The sequence below is a fragment of the Oncorhynchus mykiss genome, chromosome 30, assembly GCF_013265735.2.
Source record: "Oncorhynchus mykiss isolate Arlee chromosome 30, USDA_OmykA_1.1, whole genome shotgun sequence".
NCBI classification, from domain to species: Eukaryota; Metazoa; Chordata; class Actinopteri; order Salmoniformes; family Salmonidae; genus Oncorhynchus; species Oncorhynchus mykiss.
The window spans coordinates 17,868,904-17,891,179 of NC_050570.1; the positions used below are offsets into that span (position 1 = coordinate 17,868,904).

At 44.8% G+C, this 22,276-nt stretch overlaps 1 protein-coding gene across 1 annotated transcript in view; it reads left to right on the forward strand.

Annotated features, from left to right (window-relative positions):
* Nucleotides 1-22,276, forward strand: part of LOC110522753 (C3 and PZP-like alpha-2-macroglobulin domain-containing protein 8) — a 65,010-nt gene that overhangs the window by 14,795 nt on the left and 27,939 nt on the right. Inside the window, exons 8-27 of the mRNA XM_036969132.1 lie at nt 89-202; nt 2,509-2,593; nt 2,724-2,832; nt 2,965-3,192; nt 3,337-3,507; nt 3,880-4,008; nt 6,004-6,196; nt 6,417-6,592; nt 8,834-8,983; nt 9,085-9,246; nt 9,338-9,480; nt 9,724-9,786; nt 10,575-10,806; nt 11,455-11,608; nt 12,382-12,521; nt 12,652-12,703; nt 12,859-13,157; nt 14,568-14,793; nt 15,138-15,314; nt 15,523-15,604. Coding sequence (XP_036825027.1) covers nt 89-202; nt 2,509-2,593; nt 2,724-2,832; nt 2,965-3,192; nt 3,337-3,507; nt 3,880-4,008; nt 6,004-6,196; nt 6,417-6,592; nt 8,834-8,983; nt 9,085-9,246; nt 9,338-9,480; nt 9,724-9,786; nt 10,575-10,806; nt 11,455-11,608; nt 12,382-12,521; nt 12,652-12,703; nt 12,859-13,157; nt 14,568-14,793; nt 15,138-15,314; nt 15,523-15,604 — 3,085 coding nt within the window. The remainder of the gene's footprint in view (nt 1-88; nt 203-2,508; nt 2,594-2,723; nt 2,833-2,964; nt 3,193-3,336; nt 3,508-3,879; nt 4,009-6,003; nt 6,197-6,416; nt 6,593-8,833; nt 8,984-9,084; nt 9,247-9,337; nt 9,481-9,723; nt 9,787-10,574; nt 10,807-11,454; nt 11,609-12,381; nt 12,522-12,651; nt 12,704-12,858; nt 13,158-14,567; nt 14,794-15,137; nt 15,315-15,522; nt 15,605-22,276) is intronic.

Below are 22,276 nucleotides of genomic sequence, written 5' to 3' on the forward strand. Positions count from 1 at the left end.
CTATGTCATCATTATCATCATCTACTGTGTAGTGACTGCTGTAGTTCATGTGGCGTTGATCTTTTTTGACCCCTGCTTCTCTCCTCAGGGGTCATCAACATGAGTTTCCCTCTCTCAGACCAGCCCGTGTTTGGAGAGTGGTTCATCTTTGTAGAAGTGCAGGGGCACACCTACAACAAGTCCTTTGAAGTGCAGAAGTATGGTGAGTTGCTACTTGCTACCTGAAAGTGACCATTTATCAAATCAAACAAAATTTTATTTGTTGCATGCTCCGAATACAACAGGTCTAGACTTTACCGTGAAATGCTTAGTTACGAGCTCTTTCCCAACAATGCAGAGTTTAAATGAAAGAATGCATTTTTTTTCTCGCAAATAACAAGAAAAAGGAAATAGTAACACAATAAAATAACAATAGGGAGGCTATATACAAGGAATACCGGTACTGAGTCAATGTGCAAAGGTACGAGGTAGTGGAGGTAATATGTACATGTAGGTACATCTAGGCTATTAGGTAGCAGCTGCAACAGCGTTTGTGTCTATATGTGAGTGTGTTTGTGTGGCGTCAATATGCGTGTGTGTGTGTGTTTTGTGTGTGTGAGCGTATGTAGTGTGTGTGTGTGTGTGTGTGTGTGTGTGTGTGTGTGTGTGTGTGTGTGTGTGTGTGTGTGTGTGTGTGTGTGTGTTGGAGTGTCAGTGTAGTATGTGTGTGCATAGAGCCAGTGCAAGAATAGCGGGTCAATGCACATAGACCGGGTAGCCATTTTGATTAACTGTTGTGCCCTCTTCACGACTGTGTTGGTGTGTTTGAACCATGATAGGTCCTTAGTGATGTGGACACCGAGAAATTTGAAGCTCTCAACCCGCTCCACTACAGCCCTGTCGATGTGAATGGGGGCATGCTCGGCCCTTGGTTTCCTTTCGTCCACGATCATCCCCTTTGTCTTGCTGACGTTGAGGAAGAGGTTGTTGTCCTGGCACCACACTGCCAGGTCTCTGACCTCCTCCCTGTAGGCTGTCTCATTGTTGTCGGTGATCACTCCAACCACCGTCGTGTCATTGGCCAACTTAACGATGGTGTTGTAGTCGTGCGCGACAACAAAGTCATGTGGCAACAAGGAGTACAGGAAGGGACTAAGTATGCACCCCTGAAGGGCCCCAGTGTTAAGGGTCAGCGTGGTGGATGTGTTGTTGCCTACCCTCGCCACCGGCCCGTCAGGAAGTCCAGGATCCAGTTGCAGAAGGTTTTTAATCTCACGGTCTTTAGTTTAGTGATGAGCTTGGAGGGAGCTATGGTGTTGAACACTGAGCTGTAGTCAATGAACAGCATTCTCACATAGGTGTTCCTTTTGTAGAGGTAGGAAAGTGGAGTGCAACAGAGATTGTGTCATCTGTGGGTCTGTTGGGGTGTTATGCGAATTGGAGTGGGTCCAAGGTATCTTGGATGATGGTGTTGATCTGAGCCATGACCAGCCTTTTAAAGCATTTCATGGTTACAGATGTGAGTGCTATGGGGCGATAGTCATTTAGACAGGTTACCTAGGCATTCTTGGGCACAGGGACTATGGTGGTCTGCTTGAAACATGTAGGTATTACAGACTGGGTCAGGGGCAGGTTGAAAATGTCAATGAAGACACTTGCCAGCTGGTCAGCGCATGTTCTGAGTACGCGTCTTGGCAATCTGTCTGCCGCCCTGCGGCCTTGTGAATGTTAACCTGTTTACAGGTCTTAGTCACATCGGCTATGGAGAGCATGATCACACAGCCGTCCGGAACAGCTGGTGCTCTCATGCATATTTCAGTTTTGCTTTCCTCGAAGTGAGCATAGAAGGTAAACTACATGACCAAAAGTATATGGACACCTGCTCGTCGAAAATCTCATTCCAGAATCATGGGCATTAATATGGAGTTGGACCCCCCTTTGCTGCTATAACAGCCTCAACTCTTCTGGGTAGGCTTTCCACTAGATGTTGGAACATTGCTGCGGGGACTTGGTTCCATTCAGTCACGATGCATTAGTGAGGTCGGGCACAGATGTTGGGCGATTAGGCCTGGCTTTCAGTCAACGTTCCAATTCATCCCAAAGGTGTTCGATGGGGTTGAGGTCAGGGCTCTGTGCATGCGAGTCAAGTTCTTCCACACTGATCTCGACAAACCATTTCTGTACGGACCTTGCTTTGTGCACAGGGACATTGTCATGCTCAACAGGAAAGGGCATTCCCCAAACTGTTGCCACAAAGTTGGAGGCACAGAATTGTCTAGAATGTCATTGTATGTTGCAGCGTTAAGTTTTCCTTCACTGGAACTAAGGGGCCTAGCCCGAACCATGGACCAACTCCATACTAATGCCCAGGATTTTGGAATGAGATGTTCAACGAGCAGGTGTCCACATACTTCTGGTCATGTAGTGTATGTTCAAAGACCCTTCTGTTTGAGGTGGTATTTATAGGTTTGAACTGGGACTGTATAACCATGTTGTGGACCCATCTACCTCTTCCTCTACTCCACACAGTGATGCCCAAGTTTGAGCTGGTGATAGACCCTCCACGGTACATCCGGGACCTGAACATGTGTGAACAGGCCACCGTGAAGGCCAGGTGAGTGACTAACTCACAGGATTCACCTCATCCTAATGTGATGCTCTAACACATACTGTTCTTTGAGCATTAGAGAGGCAAAGTAGCAGCTCTACTCCTGTTTGAACACAAATGACTTTTCTCTCTTTAGGTATACCTTTGGGAAGCCTGTGACCGGGAAGATGACACTGAACATGACTGTGAATGGAGTTGGGTACTACCGACATGAGGTGGGCCATCCTGTGGTCAAGACCATGGAGGTGAGTCAACCCAGCTCTAGTGTTGAATAATCTAAAACAGAAAAATGGAATCACATTCAAATCTGCTGAGTTTCCCCTTTTTAGGATTAATTTAAGATATTTAAGTCTGTCTGTTTCATCCACTATTATTAGATCAAAGGCTCAGCATCCTTCAGCTTGTGTGTCAAAGACATGATGCCCCTGGATGTGGCTGATCACTTCCGGGGCACGGTGAGCATGTGGGTGTCAGTGACCAGCGTGGACGGAGGGAGGCAGACCATGTTCGATGATTCCACCCCAGTTCACAAGCAGCGTATCGACATCAAATACTCAAAGGACACTCGTAAACAGTTCAAGCCTGGTCTGCCCTACAAGGGAAAGGTAAGAGACAGCCAAAGGTATTCATACCACTGACTTCACATGGCCTCTATCAAGGGAAGCTGGACTGTACAAGACTTGGGTTCACTTATGCGTCTCCATGCGAGAGACCTGACTGTCTGTCCACCCTGTCCTTCTGTCCACCAGGTAGAGGTAACCTATCCTGACGGTAGCCCAGCGGATGGGGTGCGGGTGCGTGTGAAGGCGGAGCTGACCCCTAAGGACAACGTGTACACCAGCGAGCTGACGTCTAGGGACGGCCAGGCAACATTCGAGATCCCCTCCATCCCCACTGCTGCCCAATACGTCTGGCTGGAGGTCAGTAGACCTTAGAGATGGAGAGTTTGAGGGAGAGAGAGGTGTAAATGAACATGGTTAGGGCTTAGTTAGCTTCTCATAATTTTTTATTGATTTATTTAACCTTTATTTAACTAGGCAAGTCAGAGCTTTTCATAAAACCGAGCGCTGGAATCTTGGTTATGATTTGCGAGAACAGAGAAATGTGAAATGAAGATGCAGTGAAATGTCCGTTAAAATGTTTGTAAACAGGTGCTAGTCAACAAAGTTGAACAAATTATCAGCTAAGCTTAGTGGGCTGAGGCTGTTAGGTGCAATCAGGATTTTGTTTGATGTCATAGTCTAGAGAGTGGAGTGTATTGCTGGGTTAAATCCTGTGGTGTTGTGCCCCAGACCAAGGTGACAGCTATAGATGGCCGTCCGGCTGGAGACCAGTACCTCCCCAGCTACCTGTCTATCAGCAGCTGGTACTCCCCCAGCAAGTGTCACATCCAGATCCAGAGCCTCAGTGCTCCTCTGAAGGTAGGCACACCACTCACTCTACTATCATTACTTTACCATCCACTTTACTCCACTTTACTATCATTACTTTACTATCCATTTTACTGCACTTTACTATCATTACTTTACTATCCATTTTACTCCACTTTACTATCATTACTTTACTATCTACTTTATGCCACTTTACTATCATTACTTTACTATCCACTTTACTCCACTTTACTATCATTACTTTACTATCCACTTTACTATCATTACTTTACTATCATTACTTTACTATCCATTTTACTGCACTTTACTATCATTACTTTACTATCCATTTTACTCCACTTTACTATCATTACTTTACTATCTACTTTATGCCACTTTACTATCATTACTTTACTATCCACTTTACTCCACTTTACTATCATTACTTTACTATCCACTTTACTATCATTACTTTACTATCCACTTTACTCCACTTTACTATCATTACTTTACTATCCACGTTACTCCACTCTAATATCATTACTTTACTATCCACTTTACTCCACTTTACTATCATTACTTTACTATCCACGTTACTCCACTCTACTATCATTACTTTACTATCCACTTTACTCCACTTTACTATCATTACTTTACTATCCACTTTACTCCACTCTACTATCATTACTTTACTATCCACTTTACTCCACTTTACTATCATTACTTTACTATCCACTTTACTCCACTCTACTATCATTACTTTACTATCCACTTTACTCCACTCTACTATCATTACTTTACTATCCACGTTACTCCACTCTACTATCATTACTTTACTATCCACTTTACTCCACTTTACTATCATTGCTTTACTATACACTTTACTCCACTCTACTATCATTACTGTACTATCCACTTGAATCCACTCTGCTATCATTACGTTACTATCTACTTTACTAGCATTACTTTACTATCCACTTTACTCCACGTTACTATCATTACTTTACTATCCACTTTACTCCACTTTACTATCATTACTTTACTATCCACTTTACTATCATTACTTTACTATCTACTTTACTCCACTTTACTATCATTACTTTACTATCCACTTTACTCCACTTTACTATCATTACTTTACTATCTACTTTACTCCACTTTACTATCATTACTTTACTATCTACTTTACTCCACTTTACTATCATTACTTTACTATCCACTTTACTATCATTACTTTACTATCTACTTTACTCCACTTTACTATCATTACTTTACTATCTACTTTACTCCACTTTACTATCATTACTTTACTATCCACTTTACTCCACTTTACTATCATTACTTTACTATCTACTTTACTCCACTTTACTATCATTACTTTACTATCTACTTTACTCCACTTTACTATCATTACTTTACTATCCACTTTAGTCCACTCTACTATCGTTACTGTACTATCCACTTTACTCCACTCTACTATCGTTACTGTACTATTCACTTTACTCCACTCTACTATCATTACTTTACTATCTACTTTACTCCACTTTACTATCATTACTTTGCTATCCACTTTACTCCGCTCTACTATCATTACGTTACTATCTACTTTACTAGCATTACTTTACTATCCACTTTACTCCACTTTACTATCATTACGTTACTATCCACTTTACTCCACTTTACTATCATTACGTTACTATCCACTTTACTCCACTTTACTATCATTACTTTACTATCCACTTTACTCCACTTTACTATCATTACTTTACTATCCACTTTACTCCACTTTACTATCATTACTTTACTATCTACTTTACTATCATTACGTTACTATCTACTTTACTCCACTTTACTATCATTACTTTACTCCACTTTACTCCACTTTACTATCATTTCACATAATCAGGGCTCCAACACCACCATTGAAACATGGGGCACATATCATATATGGATTGTATGTTAAGAGTAATAACAGAGTACTACTTATACTATTATAATCATTATGATGCCCATATTGTAAAGGTTTATTCTGAATGTTGTGTTTAGATCGGTGAGGAAGCTGAGGTCACTCTGAAGTCCACCTGTTCCTGTAACTTTACCCTCCACTATGAGATTGCCTCCAGAGGGAACATCATCCAGTCTGGCCAGCAGCAGTCCAACGCTACAGCCCAAAGAAGCAAGAGGGCAGCGGTCACCTTCGACAAGAACGTCCACACAACCCAGCAGCCCAGTGGCTCTGGTCAGTACTAGAGTCCCAGATGAGAAGTGTATTTTGTTCCATAATGAAGAGCGGAGTATTTTGACTAATTGACACAATGTTTGTACCAAATGTTCCAATACATTCTGCTAAGAATACATAGAGGATAGTTTGTCAAACTCTGTAGATATATGGCTCTGAATCCCCCCTCAGTCTCTTCTCTTCCTCTTCTTCCCCTCTTTCTCTTCCCACGCCCCTCCAGATCCGGCGGCCTCCTCCCCACAGGACGAGACAGACAGCTGTATGTCGGTGCTGCATTTCCCCGTGACCCACGCCATGGCGCCGCTCAGCCGCCTCCTGGTCTACTACGTGAGGGAGAATGGAGAGGGCGTCACTGACAGTCTACAGATCCCTGTACAGCCCAGCTTTGAGAACCAGGTACCCTAACAATACCTCCATCTCTCTCTGAGTCCTTGCATCCCTCACTGTGCACTGTACATAGTCCTCCCTGTACACACAGTCCTCCCTGTACATAGTCCTCCCTGTACACACAGTCCTCCCTGTACACACAGTCCTGCCTGTACATAGTCCTCCTCCCTGTACACACAGTCCTCCCTGTACACACAGACCTCCCTGTACACACAGTCCTGCCTGTACACACAGTCCTGCCTGTACACACAGTCCTGCCTGTACACACAGTCCTCCCTGTACACAGTCCTCCCTGTACACACTGTCCTGCCTGTACAAACAGTCCTGCCTGTACATAGTCCTCCCTGTACACACAGTCCTGCCTGTACACACAGTCCTGCCTGTACATAGTCCTGCCTGTACACACAGTCCTGCCTGTACACACAGTCCTGCCTGTACACACAGTCCTCCCTGTACACACTGTCATGCCTGTACACACAGTCCTGCCTGTACACACAGCCCTGCCTGTACACACAGTCCTGCCTGTACACACAGTCCTGCCTGTACATAGTCCACCCTGTACACATAGTCCTCCCTGTACACATAGTCCTCCCTGTACACACAGTCCTGCCTGTACACACTGTCCTCGCTCTACACACAGTCCTCCCTGTACACACAGACCTCCCTGTACACACAGTCCTGCCTGTACACACAGTCCTGCCTGTACACACAGTCCTGCCTGTACACACAGTCCTCCCTATACACAGTCCTCCCTGTACACACTGTCCTGCCTGTACAAACAGTCCTGCCTGTACATAGTCCTCCCTGTACACACAGTCCTGCCTGTACACACAGTCCTGCCTGTACATAGTCCTACCTGTACACACAGTCCTGCCTGTACACACAGTCCTGCCTGTACACACAGTCCTCCCTGTACACACTGTCATGCCTGTACACACAGTCCTGCCTGTACACACAGCCCTGCCTGTACACACAGTCCTGCCTGTACACACAGTCCTGCCTGTACATAGTCCACCCTGTACACATAGTCCTCCCTGTACACATAGTCCTCCCTGTACACACAGTCCTGCCTGTACACACTGTCCTCGCTCTACACACAGTTCTCCCTGTACACACAGTCCTGTCTGTACACACAGTCCTGCCTGTACACACAGTCCTCCCTGTACACACAGTCCTCCCTGTACACACAGTCCTGCCTGTACACACAGTCCTCCCTGTACACCCAGTCCTCCCATTCTCTGTGAGAATGATAGGTAGGTCTATCATGGTTGCCAGTCTGCCTAACCCCAACTCCTGCCAGGCAACAAAGGACTTGGCTAAACAGAAACACACAGGCAACCAGACCACGTTCAGTTTGGGATGACATAGACGTTGCCCACTATTTTTGTGCGGTTTCCAGTTGACTTGAGTACCATAGTTGACTGAAGTCCCATTCTATACTACAGTGGGATCCCCAGTGCCAGTGAGTCCCTGTAAACAACCAGCTGTGTTGGCCCATGAGCTCCCTACTTGCTGGCTGCATTAGGTGGGGTGTGTTAAGTCCTTCCCTGGAGTTTTTACTGCAACCTGGTATGCAATCAGTGAGGTAGGGGGAGGTGTGTGTGTGGCTACCTGCATGGACATGATGAGACAGAGACTGTGTGTGTGTAACAGTATAACTTTAGTCCGTCCCCTCGCCGGGCTCGACCCAGGGACCCGCTGCACACATCAACAACAGTCACCCTCGAAGTATCGTTACCCATCGCTCCACAAAAGCCGCGACCCTTGCAGAGCAAGGGGAACCACTACTTCATGGTCTCAAAGCGAGTGATGTCAGCGATTGAAATGCTATTAGCCCGCACCACCGCTAACTAGCTAGCCATTTCACATCCGTTACACGTGTGTGTGTGTGTGCATGCGTGCGTGTGGCAATGAGTGGGGTCATGACAGGCAGGATGATGAAGGGTTGGATTTGGAGACCAGTGGAACACATTACCAGGGCTAATTTGGGCTAGTGTGTGAAAACCGGTTTGGCGTGTGACAGTTTAGGGCTGTCATTCTCTGTCTTCATGCCCTGCATTTAACTGTTGACTCCTGACCATAAAGACATCACATCACGGCTTCAGCTATGGTTCTCACAGGAGCACTCACAGTTCAGTTGAAAGTCTCTGTGGATGATGTCTCCAATCAAACAAGGCATTTCACTGTACTTGTGCATGTGACATTAAAATGTGATCTGTATATTTTTTTTGTATCGCCTATTTTCTGTAGGTGTCTGTCTCTCTGTCCACCAATGAGTCGATGCCAGGTGACCATATCAGTCTGCGTGTCAGTGGTGAGAAGGGCTCCTGCGTTTGTGTCGCCACCGTGGACAAGAGCCTCTATCTCCTCAAGCCAGACTTCCAGCTCAGTCCAGACAAGGTCTGTTTCCCTCCATCTTACCTTATATCTAATCTATAGTTCAACTAATCTATATTCAGACAGGAAATGAATTGAAGCCATCCATGTCCACTGTTCTGTAGGTGTTTAAAGAACTGGCAGACTTTGACGTGTCCGATGCCTTCGGAGTCCCTAAAGACGACGGGCACTTCTGGTGGCCGGGGCTGTCGTCTAGCCGACGGAGGCGTTCTTCAGTGTTCCCATGGCACTGGGACATCACTAAAGATGCCCGCTTCGCCTTCACGGTAAGGGCAATACTCCGTCACCAATCAATCACCTGACGTGGCATAAGATCTTCAGTGTAGATCGCTTTTACAATGTGTGTCTGTGTAACAGGAGACTGGCCTGGTGGTGATGACTGACATGGTGAGCCTGAACCACAGACAGAGTGGAGGGATGTACACGGACGAGGCCGTTCCCGCCTTCCAGCCTCACACATCCACGCTGGTGGCAGCCATGAACTCTCGCACCATGCCCAGGTAGCTACAGGCACAGGGCCATGTTTCTGCCCCCTGGAGCTAACCACTGTGCCCCACTAGTATCTGAAGTAGAAACTGGGCCTATATCTTTAATCCTCCAGATAAACATTATACACACGGTGTGCCTTAACACAGGTCAGCAAGGGTTTAGAGACAATCCATTTTCCAATTCCGGGTTATTGCATCCAGGTCCATAATGAAAGGCCTTTATTGATGTCAGGTTGTGTTGTGTTTTGGTTGCAGAGCAGAGAAGCGCAGACGGACATTCTTCCCGGAGACGTGGGTGTGGCACTGCGTCAATGTCAGGTACTGGAATAGCTACATCATCTGTGTGTGTGTGTGCGCGCGTGTGTGTTTGAGTGAGTGGGTGGGGATGGTCTCAGCTGCATCAGATTGTGGGGATTTGGTGGCGTTCCAGATCTGTAAACTTGGAAGATGGAGGAGTGGGTGGGGAAGGAGGGGTAAGGGAGTACATATTTGAGAGGGGATATTTCACCACTCGTTGACTGTCCAGTATTTTCTCCCAGTGGGTGTGAATGTGGCTCATTTAAGCAGGGTTGGAACACGCACCGGCTTTCTCAACAGCTCCTTCCATTCATTTCCAGCCAATATAAATTAACTGGCCATATGTTTCCATATGCTTGATTCCTTTGGGCAGAGTTGTGTTCTGCCTAATTTCCTATTCAATCCAACGCTTTGATTTCCCTTATTGAGTGTATCAAAGTAGTTTTTGGGTGACTTTCATCAAAAAGAAGGGCATTAGTAATTTCCGAGAACGTTTATTATGCTCTGTGAAAGCTGGCCAAAACCAACGTCAGTATGAGTAACAATGATCTCACCTATCTATACCGAACACCTAACTGCCTGTTTTTAAACCTATGTATTGCTATGGGCAGAACATTACTTAGTGACAGCTGTTGTCCTAATAAGACACATACGGTATTAGATCAATCCCATTAGTGTCATAATGTTCTTGTTCCAAACATTGGTCAGAAGCACTGTTTGCTATGGGATCATGCTTAGAGAAAATTGCTTTGTTGGAATCTTGCAATATCGTCTGTGTTTCAGTTTTTCCCAAAAATCTGTTTTAACAGTGATGTCACTGGGGAAGCTGAGTTGCGATTGGACGTTCCAGACTCCATTACCACCTGGGTGACGGAGGCCATTGGCTTGTCAGAGGAGAAGGGGCTGGGCCTTTCCAAGAGGGTGGAGCTTCGTACCTTCAAGCCCTTCTTCGTAGACTTCACCCTCCCCTACAGTGTGATACAGGGGGAGCAGACCAAAGTACCGCTGACCGTTTACAACTACTTGTCTAGCTGCGCAGAGGTGAGGGGCTGAGGAAAGGGGCGGATCTAAACCATGACCATCAAATATAATTATTTACGCTTGGAGCAGAGCAATCCAGTCCTAATATGACCATAAGTGTGTCCATCCTCCATCATGGTATTGGCAGATGAGCCTGTTAAAGTGCTGTGCGTGCTGCTCTGTAATGTCATGTTAGGTGATTATGTGGGCCAATGGAGCCCTCGCTTTGATGTCCGCCTGAACATGTGATTCTTATATTTCCTGGAAAGTTATTTACGACTTGTGGCATGTGGATAAAGAACAGTGAAACGATCTGACAGCATTACCGGGTCCTCTGCGAAATTTGGACAATGACTGGAACTTAATCCTTCAGGGAGCCTGAGAGCAATGAGTCAGTCTGCATGGAAAATGTGCAATGTGATTAGAAAATTCCCCAAAATCCTTTAAGAGCTTTGAGGAGGTCACACTGCATGAAAGAACGGAGCGTAGAGCAGATATGATGCAATCATGTCCTGTCAGAAAAACTCCACCTCTGTTGTGTTAACGCAGGATCTTCATGTCTCTCTCGCTCTCTCTCTCTCTCTCTCTCTCTCTCTCTCTCTCTCTCTCTCTCTCTCTCTCTCTCTCTCTCTCTCTCTCTCTCCCTCTCTCTCTCTCGGACTTCCTCAGGTCCATGTCAAAGTGACCGTTCCCAAAGGCATCAAGTTTGTGGGCCACCCCGGGAAGCATCACCTCACCAGGAAGAAGTGTGTGGCTCCTGGAGAAGCCACACCCACATCCATAGTGTTGTCCTTCACTGAGCTGGGTGCTGCCAACATTACAGGTTATTCCAGCTAGTCAATTACTGGGGAACCCCCTGGGAAGAGTTCCAAGTTCTCTCATAGTTATTCAAGTTCCTGAAATCCTCAAAGTTTGCTGATGTTTTAGGCGTCTTGCTAATAGCTCTTGATGTTTTGGATTTGATTTCTAGGATATTGCAGGTTGGTATGGTACACTGCCCTGTTGTTCCATGGTGTAGGAGTAACACCTGCCTTTTGCCTCTCCTATCCAGCCGTCCCAAAGTCCATGAGGCCTTTAAAGTCTGTACTGTATGTCTAAGACGTTCCATGCTGCTGAAAGACCTGATGCGTATGTGATCTGGTCATCCAGCGATACAAACAGTCCCCTCAAAAGTACATCTGGGAACAAAGCAGGCCACCAGCAGGGGAGCAGCCAGGGCCTTGCACTGATACTCAGTGGCATGTTGATGAGTTTTCAGGTCACTGGCAATAAATGGGCCCCCCGCGGCTCTGGCCCCTAGTCGTTCCCTCTCACTAGACACACACAAAGAGAACACATTGGCTCACAGCCACGACTCCAATGTGCTTCTCTGCAAAGGGAACTACATGTTCTTTGACAAACATGTTTTGTGTTGTTGTGTAATGTGGGATTGTGTTGTTGACAGATGTAAGGTGTGTTTGGTGGTTTTATATGTACTTTAAAAAACATTTTCTTGAAATAGCATTCTAAGTCCTGCTTAGTGGGAAATTACAAGCAAAAAAACAACAATGCTGATATTTGGTGAGGTGAAGTGTATTTCTGTTTTTCCTGCCATAGCACGGGCCATTGCATATAGTGAACCGGACTGCTGCTCAGATGGACTCCAGTCAACGAAAACAAGCAAAAACACAGATGACCTAGAGGATCGAAGGAGCCCCATTGGCCTTGACTATGTCCGGAGGAGTGTCCTGGTGGAGGTATGAGAAATGGGAGAGAGACTGCCTGGGAAGAGAGCTGAGATGGGGAGCAGATGCTCGCTGTACCTTGTGCTGTCATTAGTAGAGTGATGTCAGCTCTAACATGTTTCTCTCTTTCTCCCTCCTACAGCCAGAGGGCCTGCCCAGACATTACACCTACAGTGTCTTCTTCTGCCCCAACGGTCAGTATAGACTTATATGTTGTACTATAGTACAACACAGGTCTCAGAGCAAATACATTTTGACTGTTACCCAACACCAATCTGCCTCTATACAGTCTGATTTATTTTCCTCACTGGGCCACAATTGAATGTAAATCTGACATTTCCATTTTCAGAGCGGATCCACATCTCTACACCCAACAAGTATGAGTACCAGTACGTGAAGAAGCCGGCCAAGATGACCCACTTTGAGGTGGCAGTGAAGACCCACAACGACGCCCACTTTGCCCTTTCACCAAGCCCCCACGACAGTGCTGAGATGCTGGAGATTGTGCTGGGGGGCAGACAGAACACTGGCTCCTGGATCTCCCTGGGCAAGATGGGCGAGCCAGTGGTCAGCGCCCCCACTCCGGGCATCCTCTCCTGGGATGAGTTCCGAAGCTTCTGGGTCAGCTGGAATGGTGGTGGGGTGCAGGTGAGAGTAGGGTGATGGTCAAACCTAGTTCTCATTTGATATTGGAGCATCCATTCTACATAATGAGTTCTGGGATTTGTGTCCTCTTATGAATCCTATACAGATCCACCGTGTCATCTTCAACATAGAGCCCCACTCAGTCAGTCAGTCAGTCAGCATGAGGTAGAGTATAGTAATGAGTTGGGGTAGTGACAGAGTTAAACAGGGAGCATTAGACTGGGCAGGCACAGGGGCTGTGTAGTCAAGAGGACTGGCGCCACTTTTAATGACATGCCTGTGAGGTCACGCTTAACTGGCTGATGTCAGCGAGGACACTCAGTGATCCGTGGCGTCCGCATGGCGGTGCCTGGCACACAGGCCTGAACCCTGCATTAGCCTCGCACCATTCACCAAAGGGAGCAATTAAAAGCCTGCTCTAGAACCCTGTATGGCCCAATAAGATTAATGTATTTTTCTAGTGACCGATTGCATTTTGGTTTGATGAGCCATGTTTATCTCTGCATGGTCTTTGGTTTAATGTGATTAAAAAATGCTTAGCAATACCCAGGGGGCAATCTGTTAATTTGCATGTGGAGTGGATGTTGGAAATATGTGATGAAGACTGCTCATGCCAACTCTTGGTAATGGACTTTATGTGTGCCTCGGATTTGTACATGCAAAATCAACCCAAACAGCTTTTTAAGTAGAATCTTATTGGGTTCTAGTATTTTACTATTGACAGGGACTTGTCACAGGGACTTCCTCTGTACAGCATGAGCGAACACCTTTTTCAACCATTTTCTCATTAGATCAGTCTTCTGATCAGTAAGAAATTCAGGACCACATTTATATTGTATCAGGCTTCTATTGGAACCTTGCAAAACCTAAGGCACATTTTGTATTTTTTTTGTAATATTGTATTTTACTTATTATTTTTTTATACAATAAACAAAAAAAATACATAGAAAAAAACAATCGACAACTTAAAATATGCATGGAAGAATCAAATGCTTTATTATTGAAATATTGAACAAAATCTGGCTACAGACAGAAACAACACAACACAATGTGAAGCCATATGAGGCAGAGTCTTACAAGCATTGGAAACAACATTGGGTGTGGATACGGTGGGAACGTGAGTCTGAGCAAGTGTGATGTCATTCATGTTTGTTGAAATGTATGTATGTATGTATGTAAAATGTTAAGCACTGCACATTGTTTTAACTACTATAAATGAGAATAACAAAGTGCTGGGTCTATTTCTCTAACCAGCACTTGAGCCACAGATCTCAAATCACATACTCCACTCCCGATCCTAATCGTAACCGTTAGGTCAATGAAAGACATCTGACCCTGTATCAGTGGTTAGGGACAACTTCACCCATTTACTCTAGTCAAAAACCTCTAATCTCTCGTATCAATCATTGATAGGTCGGACATGGCTTGCAGCCGTCCAATGAGTCGGTGATCCTGCAGTGGTCCAGCCCCCTCCCTGGGCAGGTGCGTCACATTGGTTTCTCCACGGGCTGGGGCTCGGTGGGTGAGTTTAAGATCTGGAGGAAAGAGGACTCTGATGAGAACCACAACGAGGCCTTCACACTGGGCGTTCCTCACAACGTTGTGCCTGGCTCTGAGACTGCCACTGCATCCATGATAGGTGAGGAGGGACACCATTTATTTCTCATCCATTTCTCTTCCACTTCCTTTTCATAGCTCAATAATTTTCATTATCTGAATGTCTGCACCCATGCACTCTGAAAACATCCTGTTCACTTTGACATACAGTACCTTGTCCTTGTGGTTAATCATAGTAAGCATTGCCAATTTCCCTCTAAATGACATTTGATGATATGGTCATAGTCTATTGCAATCCTGTTGATCCTGCAGCTAATTTATTTTAAGACCAATTCTGTTTTTAAAAAGAGATTGTAACTCAATAAAACTAACGTTATGCGAGGCAGTGTTGCTGATCTGTTTCTGCGCTGTGCTTTGTGATTTCAGGGGACGTGATGGGCCCCACCCTCAACAACCTGGACAAGCTGCTACGGCTGCCCTTCGGCTGTGGGGAGCAGAACATGATCCACTTTGCCCCCAATGTCTTTGTCCTCAAGTACCTGCAGAAGACAAGTCAGCTCAGCCCTGAGGTGGAGGCCGAGGCCACAGACTACCTGCTGCAAGGTAAACCACCAATGGTTCAAGGGCTTTGAGACCTGTCTTGAGATTTTCCTGCGAGTTATGAATCACATCTCAAGTGGCCCCTATTGAAGATCACTATACAAAATCCATCCATTACTATTCACTTAGATCTAAATCCACAGTGTACACGTTCTCTGATATTCACCTGGTCTAGATAGCTTCCACCCACTGATCCCCTGTACCTTCCCAGGGTACCAGAGACAACTGACCTATAAGCGCCAGGATGGATCTTATAGTGCCTTTGGAGAGAGGGACTTCTCTGGGAGCATGTGGTAAGTCCTCTACTCTTCCCTTGAATTACATCCCTCAGTAAGTCATCTGCTGTTCCTTTAAGTTTACATCCCACGTCAGTTAACTCTGTATGGTACATAGATTAAAAATGCATATTGCAAGGCCTCCCGGGAGGCGCAGTGGTTAAGGGCGCTGTACTGCAGCGCCAGCTGTGCCATCAGAGACTCTGGGTTCGTGCCCATGCTCTGTCGTAACCGGCCGCGACCGGGAGGTCCGTGGGGCGACGCACAATTGGCCTAGCGTCGTCCGGGTTAGGGAGGGCTTTGCCGGTAGGGATGTCCTTGTCTCATCGTGCACCAGCGACTCCTGTGGCGGGCCGGGCGCAGTGTGCGCTAACCAAGGTTGCCAGGTGCACGGTGTTTCCTCCGACACATTGGTGCGGCTGGCTTCCGGGTTGGATGCGTGGTGTTTAGAAGCAGTGCGGCTTGGTTGGGTTGTGTATCGGAGGACGCATGACTTTCAACCTTCGTCTCTCCCGAGCCCGTACGGGAGTTGCAGCGATGAAGATAGTAGATAGTAGCTACTAAAACAATTGGATACCACGAAATTGGGGAGAAAAAGGGGTCAAATTAAAACAACAAAAAAAAATGCATATTGCATCTCAATTTACCCTGGCCGGCGTGTTATTGGCAGAAATAATGAAGCTCTTATCAGTAACTTTGAATACATATGGTCAACATTCATACCCTCATAACCCTGTGTTTAATTCGGCTGACTTAGGCTCGCTGAGTGTTTATTTAATGTTTACACATCCCTGGAGGCAGGCAAGAGGCCACAACCATGTCATAATATTTGGAATAGTGAATACTATTATTATGAGAGGCTCCAATGTTCCACTTGCATATTCGGGCCGCTTGCATACCTTCAGTGTGATTTATTAGTTGATGTGGGTATTATGATATTTAATATAGCTCAGACTGTGAAACAGCAGGTTAAATATACCCAGGAGAATCATACACAAACTCGTAATTGGTTCCCCCAGGCAGCAATGGGGCTCCAGTGAGTTATTTGCTGTTAAAGCGGGTTAATGCACTCGGTACAGAATGGCCCCTGGTTGTTTTGGCCCCATGGGCAAGGCACCACCTCTGTATGTAGACTACATTACACCCCCTCCGTCCTCACACCCACACTACCACTGGAGACAGAGGAGCTTGCTAGGCTCCAGGCCACTTAAAGGGCAATTCCGCCACTTCTCAACCTGATATTCATTATCTCCATCATACCATTATCTACATATGTGAAAACAGAGCGTTTCAATGATCTGTGGTTAAAAAGATGAAGGTCCTAAAAAATGCAATGCAATTTGCTTCTAGCCAGTGGGAAAGTATTTTTTTAAACCTGCAATGCGTTTCTAGCCAGTGGGAAAGTATTTTTTTAAACCTGCAATGCGTTTCTAGCCAGTGGGAAAGTATTTTTTTAAACCTGCAATGCGTTTCTAGCCAGTGGGAAAGTATTTTTTAAACCTGCAATGCGTTTCTAGCCAGTGGGAAAGTATTTTTTTAAACCTGCAATGCGTTTCTAGCCAGTGGGAAAGTATTTTTTTTAAACCTGCAATGCGTTTCTAGCCAGTGGGAAAGTATTTTTTTAAACCTGCAATGCGTTTCTAGCCAGTGGGAAAGTATTTTTTTAAACCTGCAATGCGTTTCTAGCCAGTGAGAAAGTATTTTTTTAAACCTGCAATGCGTTTCTAGCCAGTGAGAAAGTATTTTTTTAAACCTGCAATGCATTTCTGGCCAGTGGGAAAGTATTTTTTTAACTTGCAATGCGTTTCTGGCCAGTGGGAAAGTATTTTTTTAACTTGCAATGCGTTTCTGGCCAGTGGGAAAGTATTTTTTTAAACCTGCAATGCGTTTCTAGCCAGTGGGAAAGTATTTTTTTAAACCTGCAATGCGTTTCTAGCCAGTGAGAAAGTATTTTTTTAAACCTGCAATGCGTTTCTAGCCAGTGGGAAAGTATTTTTTTAAACCTGCAATGCGTTTCTAGCCAGTGGGAAAGTATTTTTTAAACTTGCAATGCATTTCTAGCCAGTGGGAAAGTATTTTTTTAAACCTGCAATGCGTTTCTAGCCAGTGGAAAAGTATTTTTTTAAACCTGCAATGCGTTTCTAGCCAGTGGGAAAGTTTTTTTTTTAAACCTGCAATGCGTTTCTAGCCAGTGGGAAAGTATTTTTTTAAACCTGCAATGCGTTTCTAGCCAGTGGGAAAGTATTTTTTTAAACCTGCAATGCGTTTCTAGCCAGTGGGAAAGTATTTTTTTAAACCTGCAATGCGTTTCTAGCCAGTGGGAAAGTATTTTTTAAACCTGCAATGCGTTTCTAGCCAGTGGGAAAGTATTTTTTTAAACCTGCAATGCGTTTCTAGCCAGTGGGAAAGTATTTTTTTTAAACCTGCAATGCGTTTCTAGCCAGTGGGAAAGTATTTTTTTAAACCTGCAATGCGTTTCTAGCCAGTGGGAAAGTATTTTTTTAAACCTGCAATGCGTTTCTAGCCAGTGAGAAAGTATTTTTTTAAACCTGCAATGCGTTTCTAGCCAGTGAGAAAGTATTTTTTTAAACCTGCAATGCATTTCTGGCCAGTGGGAAAGTATTTTTTTAACTTGCAATGCGTTTCTGGCCAGTGGGAAAGTATTTTTTTAACTTGCAATGCGTTTCTGGCCAGTGGGAAAGTATTTTTTTAAACCTGCAATGCGTTTCTAGCCAGTGGGAAAGTATTTTTTTAAACCTGCAATGCGTTTCTAGCCAGTGAGAAAGTATTTTTTTAAACCTGCAATGCGTTTCTAGCCAGTGGGAAAGTATTTTTTTAAACCTGCAATGCGTTTCTAGCCAGTGGGAAAGTATTTTTTAAACTTGCAATGCATTTCTAGCCAGTGGGAAAGTATTTTTTTAAACCTGCAATGCGTTTCTAGCCAGTGGGAAAGTATTTTTTAAACTTGCAATGCGTTTCTGGCCAGTGGGAAAGTATTTTTTAAACCTGCAATGCGTTTCTAGCCAGTGGGAAAGTATTTTTTTAAAACTTGCAATGCGTTTCTGGCCAGTGGGAAAGTATTTTTTAAACTTGCAATGCGTTTCTAGCCAGTGGGAAAGTATTTTTTTTAACTTGCAATGCGTTTCTGGCCAGTGGGAAAGTATTTTTTTAAACCTGCAATGCGTTTCTAGCCAGTGGGAAAGTATTTTTTTTAACTTGCAATGCGTTTCTGGCCAGTGGGAAAGTATTTTTTTAAACCTGCAATGCGTTTCTAGCCAGTGGGAAAGTATTTTTTTAAACCTGCAATGCGTTTCTAGCCAGTGGGAAAGTATTTTTTTAAACCTGCAATGCGTTTCTAGCCAGTGGGAAAGTATTTTTTTAAACCTGCAATGCGTTTCTAGCCAGTGAGAAAGTATTTTTTTAAACCTGCAATGCGTTTCTAGCCAGTGGGAAAGTATTTTTTTAAACCTGCAATGCGTTTCTGGTCAGTGGGAAAGTATTTTTTTAAACCTGCAATGCGTTTCTAGCCAGTGAGAAAGTATTTTTTTAAACCTGCAATGCGTTTCTAGCCAGTGGGAAAGTATTTTTTTAAACCTGCAATGCGTTTCTAGCCAGTGGGAAAGTATTTTTTTAAACCTGCAATGCGTTTCTAGCCAGTGAGAAAGTATTTTTTTAAACCTGCAATGCGTTTCTAGCCAGTGGGAAAGTATTTTTTAAACCTGCAATGCGTTTCTAGCCAGTGGGAAAGTATTTTTTAAACCTGCAATGCGTTTCTAGCCAGTGGGAAAGTATTTTCTTGCTCCCCACGTCACTGCGAATCTCATAGTGTTTGAAAAGGACTGTTTGTGACATATTTAAACTTTTGATGGTGGCAGGTAGCCTAGTGATTAGGAGCCTTGGGCCAGTAACCAAAAGCTCTCTGGTTTGAATCCCCCAGTCAACTAGGGGAAAAATCTGTCTGTGCAAGTGCTTAATTTGAGTCGGATCCTGCCAGAACAGCATCCGGCACCTCTCAGTTTTGGACTGTTTAGATCCTATTTGCCAGGATCCGGTACCTCTCGTGGCCTGAAACGTAATTTTCGCTGTTTGCAATGTAAAAATTTGAATAAAAGTGAGAGTTAATTTGAGTTGCCTCCTCTGTAATTGTCCTGCCCCCTAAAAAAAACTCTGCCTATTGTGAAAATGTATATTTTCATCCCGCACCTGATATTTTAAGAATTGATTCAGGTTGGGCCTGCCCGGGTTTATGATTTGCACAACATTGTATCCTAGAGACCAACTCGTGGCAGGTGCTGTGGTGTGAAAGACAAGCGTGTCTGTAGCCTATCTCTCACAGGCTCCTGCTTAAACAAAAAAACGTATTTGTCTTCCAAATAGGCCTATTAAGCGAACGGAATTGTTTTTACAAACTAAAACTAAAACGAGAGAGATAGGCTTTTGGCACGAGAGCATTGGCCATCGCCGGTGAGTAAGCTGTGCATCATTGGTTGAGTCAGGGAAACTGGGAGCTTTTTAGAACTTTAATTTCCTCATATTGTACGATATGTGTCTCCACACACCTAGGCCTAGGCTATTGATGGATTCAAGGCGAGGTCGTTTTTAATGATCTCACATTCTCAGTTTGTCAGTGTCAAAGTAGCCTGACAATGTAATCATTTGTGCGGGATTAAAAAAGATTATGCTAAAGTCTCCAGTCATATAAAATGACAGAATTGCATGAAATGCGTTTATAAAAGGCACCATTTTTCCTGGATCCTAGGCTACAAAAATAGTCTCTACTGATCTAGTCTAGACCACTACGCAAATGCGATGATATGCATACAATGCTTTATTATAAAGGTGATTTTCCGGGAGCTCAGAGATCCCCAGGTCACCCCCGTCTCTCACAATTTACAAATGAAGCACTGCTGCCCTTGAGGAAGGCACTTAACTCAAATTGCTCCTGTATGTTGCTCTGGATAAGAGCATCTGCTAAATGACTAAAATGTAAATGTAATGTCATCGTATATAACTTTTTTTTCACATATGATACACTGTTATTGTGCTGGAGGTAATGAAAATGAAGTTGAAAAGTGGTGGAATTGCCCTTTAACGGAAAATGTGTTGTGCCTTTCGACATGCCCTACAAACTGGAACTGGGGCATGTGTTTGGTATTTTATTAGGATCCCTATTAACTGTTGCAAAAGCAGAAGCTACTCTTCCTGGGGTCCACACAAAACATGAAACATGACATAATACACAACATTAATACACAAGACAGCTCAAGGAAAGAACTACACCAATTTAAAAAAGTATAAAAAATAAAGCAATTTAATTACTGCTCCGGTGTAATTAGTGATAACATTAAACTTTTACATTAAAACCCTTCAAACCTCTGTATGCAGGAAGAGGATATTAAGACGAAATGAAGTGTAACGGCCATAAAAGTGTAAGCATTGGTTTTGGAGCCACGGGCCACATGGCAGGACCCAGATGTTAAACCTTATGTAAACCTGTAGCAACATACACTGTTTTAATCCATCAGCTTGGTGTTTATATGTCAGAACAACCCACCTTTTGTTTGGCCTCCAGAGTTAATCATTAGCATAGGTCATTTATGGGTAGGTTGACAGTGCTCTTGATGCAGTGTTAATGTATTCCAGCTTGTAAAAATGTATCTGAGCGGACATTGCAGGGCCTAATGAAAAGATTGTACATAATGACACAGGCTCCGTCCGCTAATGCCTGGTCTGGGTGATGCCAAGGCTTTTAGCCCTACTCTGCTCTGCTCTGGTCTCTGTGTATGTCCCTGTGGGTTGAATATTGGGACACAGAGCTAAGGATGAGGATGGGCTGGTTTTCATCACTACCCCCTGCCTGCCTCTCATGCAGACTCAGATGCTCTGTGCGTGTGTGTGTGTGTGTGTGTGTGTGTGTGTGATTCTGTTTGTGTGTGTGTGATTGTGAGTGCTTGTGTCTCTGTGTGTTTAGTGGAGTGGTGTTGGGATATGTCAAGATGTCTTTGCAGGGTTGGGGGTGGGGGTGCTGTGGTGGGCCCTGGACCGGACCTGGCAGCCCCTCTTCCGGCATCGCTCGCATACCAACCTCCGTCTGGATCCAATGAGAGCCACATGCTGGTGTAATCTGCAGAACCCCTGCCACCACCACCACCGCCCCTTCAAACCTTCAATCCCTGTAGCCTACTTAATATCCTGGCCTGGGGTAAATATGTAGCCTGATGGAAGCTCCATACTCTATCAAACAAGCTAAGCGTCAGTATAGAGACAAAGTAGAATCTCAATTCAACGGCTCAGACACAAGAGGTATGTGGCAGGGTCTACAGTCAATCACGGACTACAAGAAGAAAACCAGCCCAGTCACGGACCAGGATGTCTTGCTCCCAGGTAGACTAAATAACTTTTTTGCCCGCTTTGAGGACAATACAGTGCCACTGACACGGCCTGCAACGAAAACATGCAGACTCTCCTTCACTGCAGCCGAGGTGAGTAAAACATTTAAACGTGTTAACCCTCGCAAGGCTGCAGGCCCAGGCGGCATCCCCAGCCGCGCCCTCAGAGCATGCGCAGACCAGCTGGCCGGTGTGTTTACGGACATATTCAATCAATCCCTATACCAGTCTGCTGTTCCCACATGCTTCAAGAGGGCCACCATTGTTCCTGTTCCCAAGAAAGCTAAGGTAACTGAGCTAA